The sequence below is a fragment of the Megalobrama amblycephala genome, linkage group LG16, assembly GCF_018812025.1.
Source record: "Megalobrama amblycephala isolate DHTTF-2021 linkage group LG16, ASM1881202v1, whole genome shotgun sequence".
NCBI lineage: Eukaryota > Metazoa > Chordata > Actinopteri > Cypriniformes > Xenocyprididae > Megalobrama > Megalobrama amblycephala.
In genome coordinates this window covers 21,732,040-21,752,423 of record NC_063059.1, presented here as the reverse complement: position 1 = coordinate 21,752,423, position 20,384 = coordinate 21,732,040, and the positions used below count along the sequence as shown (strand labels likewise).

At 41.7% G+C, this 20,384-nt stretch overlaps 1 protein-coding gene across 1 annotated transcript in view; it reads right to left on the bottom strand.

The window, feature by feature from the left end:
- Positions 1-1,045: 1,045 nt before the first annotated feature.
- Positions 1,046-20,384, bottom strand: part of LOC125249334 (E3 ubiquitin-protein ligase TRIM39-like) — a 30,940-nt gene continuing 11,601 nt past the window's right edge. The window contains exons 6-10 of the mRNA XM_048161613.1: positions 11,664-11,786; positions 8,403-8,555; positions 8,209-8,326; positions 2,861-2,887; positions 1,046-2,752 (exon numbers count right to left, since the gene is read on the bottom strand). Of these exons, the coding sequence (XP_048017570.1) occupies positions 2,229-2,752; positions 2,861-2,887; positions 8,209-8,326; positions 8,403-8,555; positions 11,664-11,786 (945 nt within the window). The 3' untranslated portion in view covers positions 1,046-2,228. The remainder of the gene's footprint in view (positions 2,753-2,860; positions 2,888-8,208; positions 8,327-8,402; positions 8,556-11,663; positions 11,787-20,384) is intronic.

Genomic DNA, 20,384 nt, shown 5'->3' with positions numbered 1-20,384 from the left:
CTGTCCTCATCTGTCACTCAGTGTTTTAGGAAATGCAGCTCCATTCACTTTTATTAATTACACTCATTATAATATATTAGAGTCATTAAAAAACTATATAAATACATGTACATAATAAATAAAATATATGCAATTAATTTAATGTTTTTGTGACCTTAGCTCCATGTAGGAGGGTCACACTCTCCCAGACAAATCTCCCAATTTTCTTAAAGCACATTTTCTCTTTGATTACTCTTTTCTCAGTATTCACACACAGGGTAAGGTCTGGTATGGCATTAAAGATTCAGATGGAGATGTGTATTAAGGAGGTGAGTATGTTGAGAGCAGCTGGTGATCCTGATTTAAACTGGATTATTCAGATCTGATCTTTCAACAGCTCGGTTTGTCATCTCTTTAGGTTCAACACATTCACCATCTGCACCATCATCATTATCCATGGCAAGATCTGATCCAGTGTTGGTTCTGTTCTCTGAACTCTTGGTTCCTCTCTGACTGGTGCTGATGAAGTTTGTTCCCACCGTCTCCGGCTCTCAGAAGCTCCTGGCATCGATGGACTGCCGTCAGCTCACTCAGGTTCACGGATTCACCGATATTGTGCTCAAACCAAAGTGAAAAACTCTTTCATTGTGAAGCTTTCTAATGCTCTCACTTCTCTTGAAGAATATTTACATATTTATTAGCAAGAAATTTAGTTTACACTCAGTATCAGTTATAGAATTGTAGAATTTTCTTACAAAATAACATGAAACAATCTGGAAAGTCTGTAACTTTAGTATATTAGAAACACATAGTCGATTTGAAAATTGTTGTATTTATTATCCCCCCCAACCTCCAACTAATCATACACACATTTCTACAATCCTTAACTTTATCAGAAGATTTGGTCTTACCAAGGATTGAGAGCGTTGTATGACGATCGGAGGTTTCAAGGTGGAGTCCGCACCAGCTCAGTCAGGGTCCGGCGCTCTTGAGGCTCGATGGAGTAAAGTAATTGCAGGTTCAGAGAATAGTCTTATGTAAAAAGTAATTTAACTCTGAGTCTTGGTTAGAAAAGTTTACGAATCGCCAAATACAATGGCTTCGGTTTAATAACAAGATACAGAATAAAAATTACAAAGAACATAAAAGCGAGTAAAGTCTTCACCCGAGGTGTGGCAATTTTCTGTTGTACAATTTCCAGTATATATAGTCTGATCACATCCTCTTTCCTGACATAAAACATCTCCTTATTTGTCAAAGTATAAGATACAGAGGTCATCCACGGGTTGCACACGTGCAGCACATCTTAACACATTTTACTAACTTGACCTTCACGACTTTCACACTAGATGTTCCTTAAACAATTCTAGTTCTGCAAAAAGGCATATAGCTTGCATTAAAAATACACATACTGGTTAGCTTGTGGTAAAAGCATACATCTTAGTTGACAATAGTTCCTCTTAATACTTCTCCTTTCAGCACCCAAGACGTATATTGTGGTTAGCTTGCTTCAACACTTCTAAAAATGAAAAATAAAACATACATCTTGGCCAGTTTCCACTTTGACCTTTTTGGCCTTTACATATAATAGTCAGACTCAACCGGCGCTGAAGCTTTTGTATTCAAAGCTTCAACCTCGTTTGTAATCTGTTCCAAGTCACACATAAAAGTATTCAACATACATGATTGTTTAATAAGCATGATCAACTTCAAATTAATTATCTGCTGTTGTCTCAGTAATTTAAGCATTTCTTTGGCCTTCGGATCCATCTTCATCCCTTCCACTCTCGTGGTTCTTCTTCTCTTCCTCCTCTTGTTTCTTCTTGATTTCATCTTGTTCTTTCTGCAAACCTTGAGTAATCAAATTGACCATATCAACTCTAGGTTTCCCCTGATGAATTAGTTCTTTTGATAGGAAATTTTCAGTACAGTTCATACTTGTTAGAGCCATCTCCACAACAAAATCAAAGTATTAATGAAAGACAAAAGAAATATAGAGATGTGTAACAAATTGGCCATATAACTCACAAATATTTCATTATAGTTCATGTTTTGTCAGTGACTGATTTTTTTTTCTAAGGGCCTGAATATATATTTCTTTTTTGCACTTGTGTCACATTTTAATTTTCTTTATATTTGTAAGGAAAATCTACTTCATTGTGCAAATTTATTTTTTGGTTTTTATTTACATATTCTAAAAACATCACATCCATATTGAATCTTTACAAATTTGATGTTTTTTGTTCATTTCAGCTGACAGGTGTGATGATCAGTGGCTTTGAGTTTTTACCTTCATCATTAAGGCCTGGATAGAAATATGGATAGAGTTTGTCAGTGAAAGTATGACCAGAGAAAGAGTAGATATGAGATCTGGAGTCCACGTCATAAAAAGAGACCAGACCCTCCTCATAATCCACAAACACTCCCACCTTCTCAGGTTTCACTCTCAGAGATAAAGAGACAGGTGGATATTCACAAGCTTTATATTGATTCCCATTCCTCAGCATAAGTATCCAGACTCCATCCTCAGGACTCAGTGTGATCCCCCCCTTCCTGTTAATGGATTCTCTGGCCACTCCTAAATCCCACTCAGTCTTTCCCTTCACCTGCACCTCGTAGTAAAATCTCCCTGAACTGAATCCCTGCTTTGCCAGAACACAAGGTGCATCAGATCTATGGACGTCCTGCTTAATATCTCCATGACTGACTTGTTTTCCATCATCAGACAGGATGAGATATGGATAAGCCGTATCAGGATCCAGAGTCACATCCACTGAGAGAGATCAGACATTATCAATCAACTTCAGAACAAACATTTTCATGTGTATAAAACACATTATAATCAAAGGTATTGTGAGTGTATTGGTGTCAGTCACTGTACCTGCATACTTCTGAACCCACGTCAACACTGTGAACACAAATGACAATATAATTAATTATTTATAAGAATAATTTCAGGTTAACATTGAGTTTTTCTCTATTAACAGCACTCCACTCGGTCAATTTGCTGAGGTAAACGCTGTACAGAAGAAAGAGAGGACAAAACATGGATCAAAAGGAGGCGTGAGACACAGACTCTGGAAACACTGGAACAAGTTTCCTTTGCCTGACATTATCCTGTCAATCAAGCCTTCGGTAAGCAACAAACTAGATGAGCTTATGCTAAGAGCTGAACATGATTGTGAATTCAGACAAAGCAAACTCATTGACTCAAAGATCATCATAAACCCCAGGCCTAACGAGACGAGCTCATTTCAATCCACTGGAGGAGCTGTGTGTGTTTGACAATAGCTGGTCACACAATACTGTGTTCAGGTGGAAGTGAGCACACTGGAGATTTTAACTATTTATTTCAGATCATTTTATCTCCTGCTGGAGTTCAGTCAGATCTGTCATATGTTCCTGGACCAAACATTGATGCTGCAGCAGAGAAAATAGTGAGGAGCTACAATGATACTCTCACTCGCTCTGCAGATCAACCTGATTAAATTTCTTTAATTGATGTGACTTATCTGAATATCTGCCTGCTCTTCAGCAATATGTGGACTGTCCCACTCATTTGAACTGGAATATTGATCACTGCCAGGGGAATATTCATGGAAATCTGACCACTATGTAATCAGGGATGTGATTATTCTGGATTAAAATGGATTTTCATTTCTTTCAGCCAAAAATCGTAGTAACCAAAGTGTTGGTATAAAAAAATGATTTCAAATGAAATAAAGCGGTTGAATGTTTGCAAAACAACAATAAAAATTAAGTTATAAAAGTTTGTTTTAAAAAGTATTAAGTAATAAAATTGACACAATTGTCCCACTATCACGTGCAGGTGTAACATTTTGCTGCCTTGAACGGGTCATTGAAACACAATAAGAGTTTTAAATTCATGATTTAAAATTTATGAGATTTATTTATGTAATGTTTTAATTCTATATGTTTATTTATGTAAATGCCGCATAACTGTGACGTGTTTATGCATGTGCGCGTTGATCATTCGAACTGCATTCAAACACTGGAGCAGTGCAGAGTTGCCATGGAAATGGAAAAAACAACAACTGACAGGCAGCAGAAACTCCGTCTCCTGCTGTTGTTTTCACTGCTCTCAGGTGAGTTTAGTCGCTAAAATCACACGAATAACACACCCAACTGTTCTTAACACTTGTTTTTCTTGTAATTGACACACTTCGGTTGAATATTGACCGATGAATTGGGATATCACTAGAGAGCCCTATCAGCTTAGAGTGAACTAAAACAGACCAATGGAATTGGTGTGCGATATTTGCATAATGCGCACTGCCTCCGTCAGGTATACAGTGGTGCTCAGGATTATTGGCACCCTTGGTAAATATGATCAAAAATGACTATAAAATAAATCTGCATTGTTTAGCCTTTTGATCTTTAATTCATAAAATGAGCAAAAATCTAACCTTTCATTGAAGGAAAAGAATTGAAAGTGGGGGAAATCACATTATGAAATAAATGTTTTTCTCCAAAACACGTTGGCCACAATTATTGGCACCCCTAGAATTTTGTATGAGTAAAATATCTCTGAAGTATATTCCCATTCATATTTACATTTTTTAGCACACCAGGGTGATCATGAACATGAAATTGTCCAGCCATGACTTCCTGTTCCACAGGAGTACAAACACAAGGAAACACAAAGACCAGATTCCTGTAATCATTCATCACAATGAGAAAAACCAAAGAATATAGTTCTGATGTGCAGCAAAAGATTGTTGAGCTTCACAAAATAGAAAGTGGCTGTAAGAAAATAGCTAAAGCATTGAAAATCCTCATTTCCACTACCAGGGCAATAATTAAGAAGTTCCAATCAATTAAAGATGTTACAAATCTGCCTGGAAGAGGACATGTGTCTAAATCGTCCTAATGAACATTGAGGAAGAAAGTTTGAGTGGCCAAAGACTCTCCAAGGATCACAGCTGGAGAATTGCAGAGGTTAGTTGAGTCTTGAGTCTCAGAAAGCCTAAAAAAATGATCAAACAGCACCTACATCCCCACAAGTTGTTCTGGAGGATTTCAAGAAAAAATCCTCTGCTCTCATCCAGAAACAATCTACAGCATATTCAGTTGTCAGACAAGACTGAAACTTCAAACGGGACCGGCTTCTGTGGTCAGATGAAACTAAAAAAGAGCTTTTTGGCAGCAAACCCACCAGATGGATTTGGTGCACACATGGATAAAAAGTACCCCATGCCCATGGTTAAATATACTGCTGGATCTTTAATGTCGTGGGCCTGTTTTTCTGCTGGAGGTCCTGGACATCTTGTTCAGATACATGGCATCATGGATTTTATCAAATACCAACAGATAAAAAATCAAAACCTGACCGCTTCTGCTAGAAATCCAATAATGGGCTGTGGTTGGATCTTCCATCAGGACAATGATCCAAAACAAACATCAAAACCAACACAAAAATGTGTCACTGAGCACAAAATGCAGTTTCTGCCATGGCCATCCCAGTCCCCTGACCTGAACCCTAAAGAAAATGAGTGAAGAAGCACTAGCATGGAGCTGGGAATCTGAAGGATCTGGAGAGATTCTGTATGAAGGAATGGTCTCTGATCTCTTGTCAGGTGCTCTCCAAACTCATCAGACATTATAGGTGAAGACTCAGAGCTGTTATCTTGGCAAAAGGAGGTTGCAAAAAGTATTTAACAAAAGGGTGCCAATAATTGTGGCCAACGTGTTTGAGAAAAACATTTATTTCATAATCTGATTTTCCCCCCACTTTCAATTCTTTTCCTTCAATGAAAGATTAGATTTTTGCAAATTTTATGAATTAAAGATCAAAAGGATAAATGGCATGCAGGGCAGAGGCAGCTTGTTCACAGGCTCTGTAAGCTTTCTCCATCAGTCCTGACGAGAATTTACAGGCCCAGGATGGGAGAAGCGGTTCACCGCGCCAGCTGGCGGCTGTTGGACACAGCTGCACCACAACAGACCGCTCGACTGGGGGAATCCGCGTGTATCCCCTAGCCTCTCCGCCATCCAGGGTGGTGAAGGCTAGAGCGAATGCTATACGGCGTCCGCCAAGACTTAGTCACCTCATCATGCACCTCCGGGAAGAAAGGCATCGGAGCGGGGCGCTGGGGACCAGCGCGGGCCACTCCGTGGTACCAATCATCAAGCCGAGAGGGGCCGGGGAACAACGAAGGATTCCACATGAGCCTGACCTTCTCGGCCGCCCGGGAAAGCATAGCCGTCAACTTGGGATTGGCCTCGGGTAACGCTACAGTCCCAGAGGGAGGCAATGCAGCAGAGTTTTCATCTCCCAAGGACTCTTGCTCACCTTCCGATGCTGCGATCGACATTTGATTATTCCCAGGCGTGCTGAAGGAAACGGATGGTCACACCGTAGAGGGACCAGCGCATTCCAACGGCAGCATCACAGGCTGCAGTGCTGGAGAGGGGGCAGGGGCCTGCGGAGCGGCGCTCAGAGGGGAAGCCCTGACCATGATCCTCAGATTACCCTGCCTACACACCGATGTGCTGTCACCCTGGCCGGAGCCAGAGAAAACGGGAGCACAGGGCATAGGGGAGGGGACCCCCGCTCCCTGAGATCCAATGAACGAGAGTCTATATCTGTATCTATATCTATATCTGAGATAGTCATGTTCCCACAATGAGTATATGAACTATCCACAAAAGCAGCTTCAGCGTGCTGAACACCCAGGCACGTGATGCAGCGATTGTGACCATCAGCGGGGACCAGTGAATGACCACATCTAGAAACACACAGACGAAATGACATGTTGATAAATGATCTTGATAAATTTGTAAATTTTGAACACACAAAAAAAGTTAAAGGGGTGGTTCAGTGTGATTTCACTTTTTTAAACTTTAGTTAGTGTGTAATGTTGCTGCTTGAGCATAAACAACATCTGCAAAGTTACAGCACTGAAAGTGTAATGCAAACGGAGATATTGTCTTTTAAAGTTATGGCAGTTTAATGACTACAAAAACGACCAGTTTGAACTACAACGAGCTTCTTCCCGGGTTGGTGACATCATAAACCCTGCAAAACGCCCCCAGGAACATGCAACTGAGTGGGCGAGGCGATGTGGTGCAGCATAATGGAAGCGGAAGAGTTGTGTACACCAGACACGAGCGACGCGACGATTCAAAAGATTATGAACCCATTATAATCTGTGATATTTTCAACACTGGATGCGGCGCTGAAGAAGCTTCCAGAATCTACACGAGTTCAATGCTGGATTTGCACAAAGGCTTTTATTGAAAGATGAAGCAGTTCCCACTTTAAAAGCAGAAGCTGCTGTTTATTGCCTTCAAACTGTAGTGCATTTTATTGTTTGTAAGTTATATGTCTTTTAAACGTATAGTTCTGTCGCTATTTTTGGTTGCATCAAGGACATGCTTCGCTAGCCAGTTAGCTAAGTTCTAGTGCATACTTCTCCAACAAACACCAACAAACATCTATATTTATAGACAAACAGTTGTTCATGCTATAAATTAATCGCTGCCTTTACAAAAATGCTACTACTCAGTCATGTATTCGGCTACACTAAAGCTTTAATCAAGATAAAAATCGACATTGAAAGCTAACAAACAGCAGTGTCAGCATCTAAACACTTTGACACAAATACTAAATGAAATACCATTCATAAACGTCCTTTATAAGCCACAATTGCAGAGGTTCTGCCTGACCCTCTTCATCTGGGTCTGATTTGGCTCAATTTGATACAACAATGTAGACGCCATTATCATTTCCCCCCTAAGCGCGTAACTACGAATGGTAAGGGGCGTGGCATTTCCGGACGCTTCAGCGAATCACGATACACTGGGCCAGCTACCAACCTGCTGACCAATCTGAGCACATTGCATATTTTGGAAGGAGCGGTATCATAGAAGCGGGAAGTCAAACGAGCCGTTCATATGACAGTGGAAACAGATCTGTAGAATGAAGGTAAAATATATGAAAAATACAGTGTTTTCCAAAAAAAAAAAAAAAAGCAATAAGACATGTTAAACTGTGCCCCAAAAACACAATCAAGCCTAGAAAAAAAACACTGAACCTCCCCTTTAAGGACTGCAACTGATTATGACATGATCTGAAGATATAACTTTTAGTGATTTTATAATAACATGGTAATAAGCAACATCACAGATGCTTAAAATTAATTTAACACTTTTTTCTTAGTATTTTCTTAGTTAATGAAAAAAACACGGTATTTGATATTCACATACCAGTTTGATGGAGTTTTTCATTTATCTGTTTATTCAGTAGAGTCAGAGCTCTTTTCAGAGATTTCTCGTCCACATCAGAGTTCTTGTTCTGTGAAAGGCTGTACAGGGATGAGAACAGCTACGGCAGAAGAGAGAAGACTATTAAATATTAATTATATTCCACATTATCTCTGATGAGACAAATGTTCACAGACCTGTATGAGGTGGAGATGATCATTAGTGTGTGAGAGCTGCTCCAGCTCAGTGTTTCTCTTCTCCAGCTCAGTGATTTCCTGCTTCAGCTCTTTAATGAGATCTTCAGCTCCTTTGAGATGAGTTTCTTTCTGCTGTTCCTCCATCATCTTCAGCTGCTCAGATTGAACAACAAACTTTTTTTTTTCTAAATTTCATTGTTTTGAAATGAAAATTTTATTTATGTGATTTATATAATTCATTGACTGTGACGAGATGAAGCATTTTTCCGTTTTGCATTTTCAACATATTAGGTGTATGAATACATCTGAATAGGTGCATATTTTAAATATTATTTGTAAACAGTTACAAAAAAATCTTAACCCCCACTTTATATTATGTGGCCTTAACTACTATTGTCACAGACTGCACAGGGACATGAAGGCTAAGGATCTAAATGCAGGATTTATTAGGATGAGCGTAGTCATACAGGCTGAGGTCAAACACCAGCAAACAGATACAGGAGGGCAAGGCAAAAGTGTAATCCAATAAACAGGAAAACCAGGGAACATGAAACAAGGAAACGCTCAGGATTGCAGTAGTGACACTAGACAAAACTTTGTACCGAATGAGTAAAACACAGGGACTATATGTACACAGGCACAAACAATCTTAACAAGATAACGAGTTAGCGAGGGGGTGTGGTCCAATGAGTGTCCATGGTAACAAACAAGGGGAGCAGCAGGGGAACATGAGGTGCACAAACAGAGGACATACAGGGAACACAGACAAGGACCATGGCATAGCCCCCCTCCTAAGGAGCAGCTTCCAGACGCTCCTAACAAATCCAGAGAGGCAGGGCGGAGGTGAACAAGGGGGCGGAGTGGAGGGCCAGGTCCATGGAGTGGAAGAGGGCCTGCCAACAGAAGCTTAGCAGGGTGCCAGGGTGGAGCAAGCAGCCAGGGTGGCGCAGGCTGGGTAGGTGGCCAGGGTGGCGCAGACTGGGTAGGTGGCCAGGGTGGCACAGGCTGGGTAGGTTGCCAGGGTGGCGCAGGCTGGGAAGGAGGTCTCCAGGGTGGGTCCAGGGACTCTAGGTGCCATGGGAGGTCGGGAGTCTCGAAGAGCCATGGCGGGTCAGGTGCCTCGGAGAGGTTCTCGGAAATTTCTTTGGGAGGGTCCGCACTTCTTTGGGCTGGAGCGGATTCTGAAGCCGGATAGAGGAAGTGGAAGATAGTGGAGTGGGGTGGGCTCATGGAGTGGAACGGGTTCATGGAATGGAACGGGCTCGGCGACTGGAGCGGATTCTAGAGCGGGCTCGGCGACTGGAGCGGAGTCTGGAGCTGGCTCGGCGACTGGAGCGGAGTCTGGAGCTGGCTTGGCGACTAGAGCAGAGTCTGGAGCAGATTCATTGGCTGGAGCGGATTCAAGGACTGGAGTGGGCTCTGGAGCAGATTCAGGGACTGCAACCAATGTGTGCGCAGCCCACACACACCAGATGGCTGTGGCCATAATGGCCAACACTGCAATCTTTGGGGGCTCAGGCATAGTAGCCATCTCGTTGGAAGGCTCAAGGGGAGCGGCCATCTTGTCCGTAGACACTGGCGGACTGGCCATCTTGTCCGTAGACACTGGTGGAGTGGCCATCTTGTCCGTAGACACTGGTGGAGCGGCCAACTTGTCCATAGACACTGACGGACCAGCCATCTTGTCCGTAGACACTGGCGGAGCGGCCATCTTGTCCATAGACACCGGCTTGGTGGCCATGACGGGATGAGACTCTGGGTGATCAGCAGAGACGTGAAATGGCTCTGGGTGATCAGCGGATACGTGACGTGACTCAGGAAGATCAGCCGAGACGTGACGAGGCTCTGGGCTGTCTGCTGAGACGTGACGAGGCTCTGGGAGGTCTGCTGAGACGTGATGAGGCTCTGGGAGGTCTGCTGAGACGTGATGAGGCTCTGGGAGGTCTGCTGAGACGTGATGAGGCTCTGGGAGGTCTGCTGAGATGTGACGAGGCTCTGGGAGGTCTGCTGAGACGTGACATGGCTCTGGAAGATCTACTGTGACTTGACTTGGCTCAGGAAGATCAACTGTGACTTAACTTGGCTCAGGAAGATCAACTGTGACTTGACTTGGCTCAGGAATGGCAGCCATCTTGATTGGAGACTCAGACATGGCAACCATGTTGTAAACGGGCTTTGAAGTGGAAGTCACATTGCAAACTGGCCCTGATGCAGGAACTACAGGACGGCAAGGTACATATAACATAGGGCTTGCGCTCCTCCGAACTAGCCATGCTGGTGACTGTAATGGGCCAAGCTCCATGGCTGCTGGAGCTTGGTGAGTGTTGCCCCTCCCCAAAAAGTGTTTATGCAATGGGTCCTCTCCACAGTGAAGGAAGAACCACACAGCAGCAGGGCCAAGTCCAAGTACTGTACCAGGGTCCAGCTGGGACCTCCATCTGGCATCAGTTGGGCAATGTCATAATTCAGTCCACTCCAAAAACATTCAATAAGCATCACCTCATCCAATGGCACAAGGTGGCTATAAGTTATAAAGTCCTCCACATATTCCTCCAAGGGGCGGCCATTTTGGTGAATATGGCAAAGAATGCTCACCGGGTCTTGATAACCTGCTGCTAGATCCATGGCGGCAAAGTTTTCTGTCACGGACTGCACAAGGACATGGCTGAGGATCTAAATGCAAGATTTATTATTTATTTCACAGGCACAAACAAGCTTAACAAGATAATGATTTAACAAGGGGGCGTGGTCCAATGAGTGTCCATTGTAACAAACAAGGGGAGCAGCAGGGGAACATGAGGTGCACAGAGGAGATACAGGGAACACAGACAAGGACCATGACAACTATGTACTTACATCAAAAAATAAGTAAATGTTTAGTGTTCATATTGTATTGCAAAACACTTTTGCTGCTATTGGGTCCACAGTACAATTATAAATACAGATGTAATTACATGCAGGTATTTTTTGGAATATAAGTACAATGTAAAAACATGTACACAATAAGTGCATTGTATCAAATGATTAGCCTAATTTAAATGTAAGTATATAGTAGTTAAGGCCACCTAATTTAAAGTGGGACCAAATCTTATTCCTTTACTGTTCTTTTTGCTTTTTACTTTCCTGTCAATCCATTTAAATCCTTTGTTTGTTTATTTTAACTTCCAGCCGAACTGCTGAGACCATTGCATAGCAAACACCAAATCACCCCACACTCCTAAACCAATGCACTTACACACACACACACACACACACACTCACGGTGTATTGTGTAGGCAAGATGATCAGTGCTGCTATCAATAGGACACCCAGACCAATGATCATCCCATTTGAAAAGTGGATGGTTTGAGATGAAGTAAGGAAACAGTCATTGGAGGCGAGAGTCTGTAAAAACAGAAAGATTTAGGCAAGGCAAGGCAATTTTATTTATATAGCACATTTCATACACAATGGTAATTTAAACTGCTTTACATAAAGAAGAATCAAATACATAATAATAAAAAATGAACACATAAGAAATAGAAATAACAGTAAAAACAGAGAATTTTGCTATCTGGATGGAAGAGCTAGGAAGTTTCAGGGAGTTTTTTGTTGTCCATCAGAGCAGATCTAAACGGAACTATCCATCAGAACGGATCTAAATGGATCTTCCTCACATGTCAGGACCGCTGTCTTGCTCTACCCGTTTAGGCACTTCGAACTGATACACAAAATTTCAATCTCCCCTTTTCCCAAGACACCTCAAACTGCACCACAAAGCCCCAATCCCCCTTCCAGAGATATCTTATTTATGCAACGCAGTTCAAATTTCCCCTTTCAAAATTTCCCCTTTGGAAAGTATCCTGACTGTAATCCAGAGATATCTTAACCATGCACCACAGTTCAAATTTCCCCTTTGGAAAGTGCCCCAACCAACCTGTTTTGATTTCCGGAATGTGTTAATCACGTTGCCTTTGCAAGTGATCGCAATTCCCCTTAGAAACCCCTTCCACGTACCAAAGAGTCAGATAGCCCAACCATCATGGTTTGTCCCCTTATCTAAATTTTACCTAATCACAAATGCTTTCTTCCTAATTCTCCCAACTCTTTCAACCAAACAGCAAGATTTAAAATGCCTTAAAAGTCAGAAATAACAAGATGATGCATAAAAGATATAAAATACATTAAAAATGAAATAAAAATGAAATAAAAACAGAAAAAAGGAATTAAAAGAATAAAAAAACCCAATATGTATAAAATAAAATGCAAACAGTTCAGACATAGCACAGTGCTCAATCAGTAAATGCATGCATAAACAGAAGTGTTTTGAGTCTGGATTTGAATGTGGCTACTGTTGGAGCACACCTGATCTCATCTGGAAGCTGGTTCCAGCTGCGGCTGGCATAACAGCTAAAAACAGACTCTCCTTGCTTTGAGTAAACCCTTGGTAAGTGACTTGATCCTGATGATCTGAGTGATCTTTTTATATTCTATGAGCATATCTGTAATGTATTGAGGCCCTAGGCCATTGAGTGATTTATAAACAAGTAACAGTACTTTAAAATCAATTCTAAATGCAACTGGAAGCTTGTGCAAGGACCTGAGGACTGGTGTGATGTGTTCATGTTTTCTGGTTCTGCTCAGAATCCTGGCAGCAGCATTCTGTATGAGCTGCAGCTGTCTTATGGTCTTTTGGGGAAGACCAGTGAGGAGCCCATTACAATAATCCACCCTGCTGGTGATGAAAGCATGAACAAGTTTCTCTAAGTCTTGACTGGAGACAAAGCATCTAATTCTTGCAATATTTTTGAGATGATAATATGCTGATTTAGTCATTGTCTTTACATGGCTATTGAAACTCAGGTTTGACTCCAAAATCACACCAAGATTGCTGACTTGATTTTTTGTTGTTTGACCCTAGAATGAAGGTATGCGTTCACTTTGAGAACTTCATCTTTGTTTCCAAACGCAATGACTTCAGTTTTGACTTTGTTTAACTGAAGGAAGTTTAGGCACATCCAATTTTTAATTTCATCAATGCATTGGCACAGGGAGTCAATGGGGCTGTAGTCGTTAGGTGATAGGGCTAGGTAAATCTGGGTGCAATTATTTCTCATTATTTGGCTCAGTAGCAGCATATATAGGTTGAACAGGAGGGGTGCAAGTATTGAACCTTGAGGGACTCCACATATCATGGATGTCCACTCAGACTTATGGTCACCAATACTCACATAATAACCTCTCACTTTTAAGTATGACCTAAAAAATATAAGGACCATCCCAGAAAGCCCAACCCAGTTTTCCAGCCTGTCAAGAAATATGTTGTGATCAACAGTGTCAAATGCAGCACTGAGGTCGAGTAGAACCAGCACTGATAATTTACCTGTATCTGTGTTTAGGCGAATATCATTTATTATCTTTATGAGTGCTGTCTCTGTGCTGTGATGCGGTCGGAAACCAGATTGAAAGTTGTCAAAGTATCCATTCAAGCTTAAGAATTTGTACAGCTGATTGAACAAAACTTTTTCAATGATCTTGCCTATGAAAGGGAGATTTTAGATTGGTCTGTAGTTGCTCAATATGGTGTTATCCAGATTGCTCTTTTTCAGGAGGGGCTTAACAACTGCAGTTTTCAGGGATTTTTGGAAAAGTCCCAGAAAGAAGTGAGGCGTTTACCACTTCTAGGAGATCTGCTTATAAACAGTTAAACACGCTTGTGGGAAGTGTGTCAAGGGCGCAGGTTGATGTTTTAAGGTGCTGTACTGTTTCTTCCAAAATATTACCGTCAAAGACATAATAGCTACTTTCTGAGGTTGTGATCTGATCTGTTTTACCCCAGTGCAGCTCAAGGATGTGCTGATCGCCTTTCTGATATTATTAATTTTCTCAGAGAAGAAGCAAACTCACAGCATTTGTCTGAGAGCATTTCACTGGGAATCTGACTTGGGGGGTTTGTTAGTTTATCTACAGTGGCAAAAAGAGTGCGGGTGTTTAGGTTTCTGTTTATAATATTTGAGAAGAAGGTCTGTCTAGCTTTGCTTAGTTCCACATTGAAAGCATGAAGGATATCTTTATAGATGTTATAGTGGATTTCAAGTTTGTCTTTCGCCACATGCTCTCAGCTTTTCTGCATTGTCTTTTCATATTTTGCACTGCTGTTGAGTTTCTCCACTGTGTTTTTTGTCTGCCACTTTTCTTCCTGACTTTCACAGGAGCAATGTTATCAATAACATTCTGTACTTTTGAGTTAAAAGAATCAAGGAGAAAATCAACAGAGTCTGCAGATATGCTTGGTGTTAAAGATATAGGCTTCATAAACAGTGCACTAGTGTTCTCATTTAAGCATCGCTTTTTGACCGAGATAGATCTAGCTTCAACAGTAGGAGAGATCAATATATCAGAGAAAATACAGAAATTATCCAATAGCACTACATCCTTAATGACAATGGATGAAATGTTTAGACCCTTACTGATAATTAAATCTAGAGTGTGTCCACGATTGTGTGTGGATCCATGTACATACAGACAAAAGTATTCAAAACTGTTAGGATTTCTTTTGCTATATTGTATTCTGCATTTCCTATGTGGATGTTAAAATTCCCAGTAATAGCAAAACAATTAAACTCTGAGGAAATTGCTGATAACAGTTCTGTCAAGTCCTCCACAAAGACTGGAGAGTTTTTTGGAGGCCTGTAAATAACTATAAGTAGAATGAGGAGGAGCACCTTTTAACACAATACCCAAATATAACCAAATATTCAAAAGACAAGTAATCACCAAATGATTGCATTGATAGACATCTTTAAATAGAGCAGCTACACCTCCACCTCTCCTAACAGCTCTGCAGACACTCATAAAAGTAAAGTTAGGAGAGATGTCATGAGCCGGGTTTGATTTTCTCTTGTCTTTTTGTTCCTCTGTCTCTATTGCCACATTCACTCAGCTGTTTGTAGTTGCAGTTGATTTGCCTTCACACCTGTTTCTCTTCTGCTCTGATTTGCTTTGCTATTTTTCCCTGCTGTTTTCTCGCGTCTTTGTCAGATGATTATTATCCTTATTATGGCGTTTAACTCTGTTCTACTCGCATCCAAATATCATTTAATGATTGATTGTGTGTTCGTCTCAGTCATAGTCTCAGTAGCTGTCCAGACACCTATCCTTCTGAGCCCCTTGTTCGTCAAGCCTGGTTTCTGCCAGCTGCCAGGCATATGGCAACCATATACCACCTGCAGTGCTGCAGGTCCGGGACAGTGCTACTGAGTTCTACGAGCCTCCGCCAGTTTCGTATTTTTTATTTTTGTTTCAGTCTGTGAACCAGCTGCGAGCGCCCAAGTGAACGGTGCTTGGCAGTCTGCCTTTGTTGGACATTATTTGAACTGTTAATAAACTCTGTCTAAATCGCTTCTTCGCTTCTGGGTCTTCTGCTTCACACAGCAAGGGACTTTTTCATTCAGGATTGTTGCACTGCAACTGTCTTCACGCCATGTTGCATTTAGAAGCATAAAATCTAAGTTGTTTGTGGTTAAGTTGTTGACTAGAAGTCATTTATTTTTAAGTGAGCAGATGTTTAAAAGTGTTAACTTAACAGCCTTACTTTCTGTCTCTACAGTAATCTTAGTTTGATGTGTGATAGGCAGCAGATTAAATGGGTTTGCCAAATGGTTTGAGAAGGCCTTAGGCTTTCTATCACATAATAAAACAGAAATAGAGAAAGCAACAGGCACACTGGGCTCCCGCTTGTTCTGTAAACATTTGATAAAGTCACTGTTATCATAGCGGGGACCCGACACACATCACTGAGAGCTGTTATCGGTTGTTTTTGGTTCACCTAGAACAGATGGAGGAGGGTGAGGGCCCTGGCATTGTGGCAGGGGCCGAAGAGCTCTTACAGGAGGAGGGGGAGGCCAAGCTGGGCCCACAGGCTTTGGCGGTTTCGGGGCTCGCTTTTTTGTTGATATCTGGGGGCTCGTAGCAAAAGAGTTGGAGAGTTTGGTTCCAGCATAGACCAGTTACTCCACTTTCTCTGAGACAGACAGAAGAGGGGATGCTGGAGAGAGGGATAACATGTCCAGTGAGAGGGGCTGTTGCTCTGGTGTTACCGGAGGCTGTAATATGTTGTCCTGGCTTCCCTGGCTGTTTTCCCGAAAGTCAACCTTGGGTGCTGAATCTTGGAGCAGTTCTAACACGTCACTGTCTATCGGTGAGCTCTGTGGGCAGGGCTCAGTCAGGATTGTGTCCGTGAGCAGTGGCTGTTGTGGCTGCGTGGTGTTATCATTGACCTTGTGGGATGTGTCAACCGCATGTCCATTCAGCTGCTGAAATGAAGTCCTGTGGTCAGTTGTTCTCTGTCCAGGTGTGTTTGTGCCATTCAGATTGAGTGGATTTGCACACACGGCTGACGGATGATGGAGGGAGAAGTAGATATTGTCCTTTATCACTCTTGAGCCCAGTTTGTTTAGGTGCAGGCCATCATGTGTGAACATTTGTTCCTGACTCCAGAAAAGATTGAAGTTGTCGATGAAATTCGGTCCCTTTAAATTGCAGTTTTTTTGCAGCCATGTGTTAAGCCCAAGCAACCGTGTAAATCTATTTGTTCCTCTTGCTGGGAGTGGTCCACTGATGAACGACTTAACTTTTAGTCTTCTAAGCATTTTAAAAAGTTAATTAAAATCCCTTTTAAGGAGTTCTGACTGCTCTTTACGAATATTATTCTTACCCACATGGATGATTAGTCGATTTCCCGTTTACGTCATTTCCCAGCAGCGTTTTAAAAAGTTAATTAGGTCATTACGTAATTTCCCGCTTGTTGCTGCCATGCTGTTTGAGTTAGAGCTCCGTCGAGTTGATTCCTAATTGCTTGTTTTTTCTCTTAAAGGTGCCCAAGAATGCTTTTTCACAAGATGTAATATAAGTCTAAGGTGTCCCCTGAATGTTTCTGTGAAGTTTCAGCTCAAAATACCCCATAGATTTTTTTTAATAATTTTTTCTAACTGCCTATTTTGGGGCATCATTAACTATGCACTGATTTTTTCAGCGCGCCATCCCTTTAATTCACATGCTCCCTGCCACACGAGCTCTCGATTATATTACAGCACATTTACAAAGTTCACACAGCTAACAGCACATTTACAAAGTTCACACAGCTAATATAACCCTCAAATGGATCTTTACAAGATGTTCGTCATGCATGCTGTATTCATGCTTCGAATTATGTGAGTATAATATTTATTTTGATGTTTATATTTGATTCTCTATGAGTTTGAGGCTGTGATCCGTGGCTAACGACTAATGCTACACTGTTGGAGAAATTTATAAAGAATGAAGTTGTGTTTATGCATTATACAGACTGCAAGTGTTTAAAAATGAAAATAGCGACGGCTCTTGTCTCCATGAATTCAGTAAGAAACGATGGTAACTTTAACCTCATTTAACAGTACATTAGCAACATGCTAACGAAATATTTAGATAGACAATTTACAAATATCACTAAAAATATCATGCTATCATGGATCATGTCAGTTATTATTGCTCTATCTGCCATTTTCGCTGTTGTTCTTGCTTACCTAGTCTGTTGATTCACGTGTGCAGATCCAGACGTTACTGGCTGCCCTTGTCTAATGCCTTTCATAATGTTGGGAACATGGGCTGGCATATGCAAATATTGGGGCATACACCCCGACTGTTACGTAACAGTCGGTGTTATGTTGAGATCCGCGTGTTTTCCGGAAGTCTTTTAAACAAATGAGATTTACATAAGAAAGAGAAAGCAATGGAGTTTGAAACTCAATGTATGTCTTTTCCATGTACTGAACTCTTGTTATTCAACTATGCCAAGGTAAATTCAAATTTTGAATCTAGGGCACTTTTAATATCAAATTTATAACATATCACTCTCTCTTTTATGGCAAGGGAACATATCCCCAGCATTATTTTATATAAAAAACACTCGGATTGCCTTGATATCGCTAGTTTTATCCGACTTCCCGAACATTCGCTACTAGCTTTAGCCCGTTAGCAATAGCGGTGTGGTCACAGTAACGTTTGTACTCTTCTCTCTCACAACATTATTGTTGGTCTATTCTAATGGCGAGTGTATCGGATGTTTTTCTACCTTTAAGTGCAGGTGAGGACACGTTCGAGCTGGATGCAGTGCAGCTGGAACTGGAGGCCATGGAACGACAGATTCGGACCCTTCTTGAGAAGCAGACCGAGCTATGGGAGCGGCAAACAGCGCTGGAAACATCCCGTGCTGACACTCACCAATCCTCTGTAAGTTTGCAGCGTGATATTAACACTTCTGCTTCCTCTACGCCATGTGTTTCTCTGCACAGGGCCCGAGCACCCAGAACGCATTCATCCCAACCCTTGTTCACTCCAGCGCCGTCACACCAGGGACCTTGGGTCCTTCAGCAGCGGAAGACACGAGCCAGGCCAAGGACCAGGACCTCTCCTTCTCCGCCGCCCCCGGTCTTCGAGGTCTCGACGAGGAACCGCTTCTCCCCCCTTCGTGAGGCAGAACACGACGCTGTGGTCATCGGAGACTCCATCGTCCACCACATCCACGCTACCACAACCAAAGGTAAGGTGCACAGTCACTGTTTTCCTGGTGCTCATGTTCTCGATGTCGCTGCGCAGGTTCCCGCGATCCTGAATGCCGCTGAGAACACAGGAGCTGTTGTTCTGCACGCGGGGGTGAATAACACCAGGTTGCGGTAGACGGAGATGCTGAAGCAGGACTTCAGGAGCCTGATCGAGACAGTACAAGCCACATCGCCCGCGATGAAGATCATCGTGTCCAGACCGCTTCCGACGTACCGACGTGGACATGAAAGGTTCAGTAGATTATTTGCTTTAAATGAATGTTTAATGTCTTGTTGTAATGAACAGAAGCTGCTCTTTATCTTTAATCTTTAATCTTTTCTGGGAGCGACCTAGGCTCTTCCGTGCTGATGGCCTGCACCCCAGCAGAATCAGAGCTGATCTTCTGTCAGAGAACATCTCCAAGACGCTTCACACCATATGACTAGTAAGTCAAACCTCAAATCACAGTCTGTGTTCTGCCCACTTAATTGATAGAAATTTGAGTGTAGTACAGTCTATAGAAAATGTGTCTATTCGAATAGTGAGGTTTAACAATAAAAATAAAGGATCTAGAAAAAATCTGATCATAATCAAACCAGAAATTCACAAAATTACCGAACAAAAAGAATTTCTAAAGCTGGGGCTACTAAACATTAGATCACTGACACCTAAGGCGGTTATTATAAATGAAATGATCACAGATAATAGTCTTGATGTAATTTGCCTTACTGAAACATGGCTTAAACCAAATGATTATTTCGGTCTTAATGAGTCTTGTCCACCTGGCTACTGTTATAAAAACAAATGCCGTCTGGTTAGCCGAGGTGGTGGTGTTGCAACAATCTATAGAGATATTTTTAATGTTACTCAGAAAACAAATTATAGGTTTAATTCATTTGAAATTCTTATGCTAAACATTACACTCTCAGATATAAGTAAAAAGTCGCTACTATCTCTTGCTTTGGCTACCGTTTATAGACCTCCAGGGCCTTATGTTGATTTTCTAAAAGAATTTGCAGACTTTCTCTCAGACCTATTGGTCAACGTTGATAAAGCACTGATTGTTGGAGATTTCAACATTCACGTTGACAATACAAATGATGCATTAGGGACTGTGTTTACAGATTTACTAAACTCCTTTGGGGTCAAACAAAATGTCACTGGACCCACTCACCATCATAATCATGCACTAGATTTAATTATATCACATGGAATCAAGCTTACCGATATAGAAATTCTACCGCAAAGTGATGATGTCACTGATCCCTACCTTTAACATGCGTAATGCATACTGATATCTGTCAAATTGAACAATTCTCCCGACAACTTTAGAGAAATTCACAAATAAACTGCCTGATCTGTCTCAGCTGCTCATCATACCTAAACACACAAATGATCTCAAGAAAATGACTAGCAGCATGT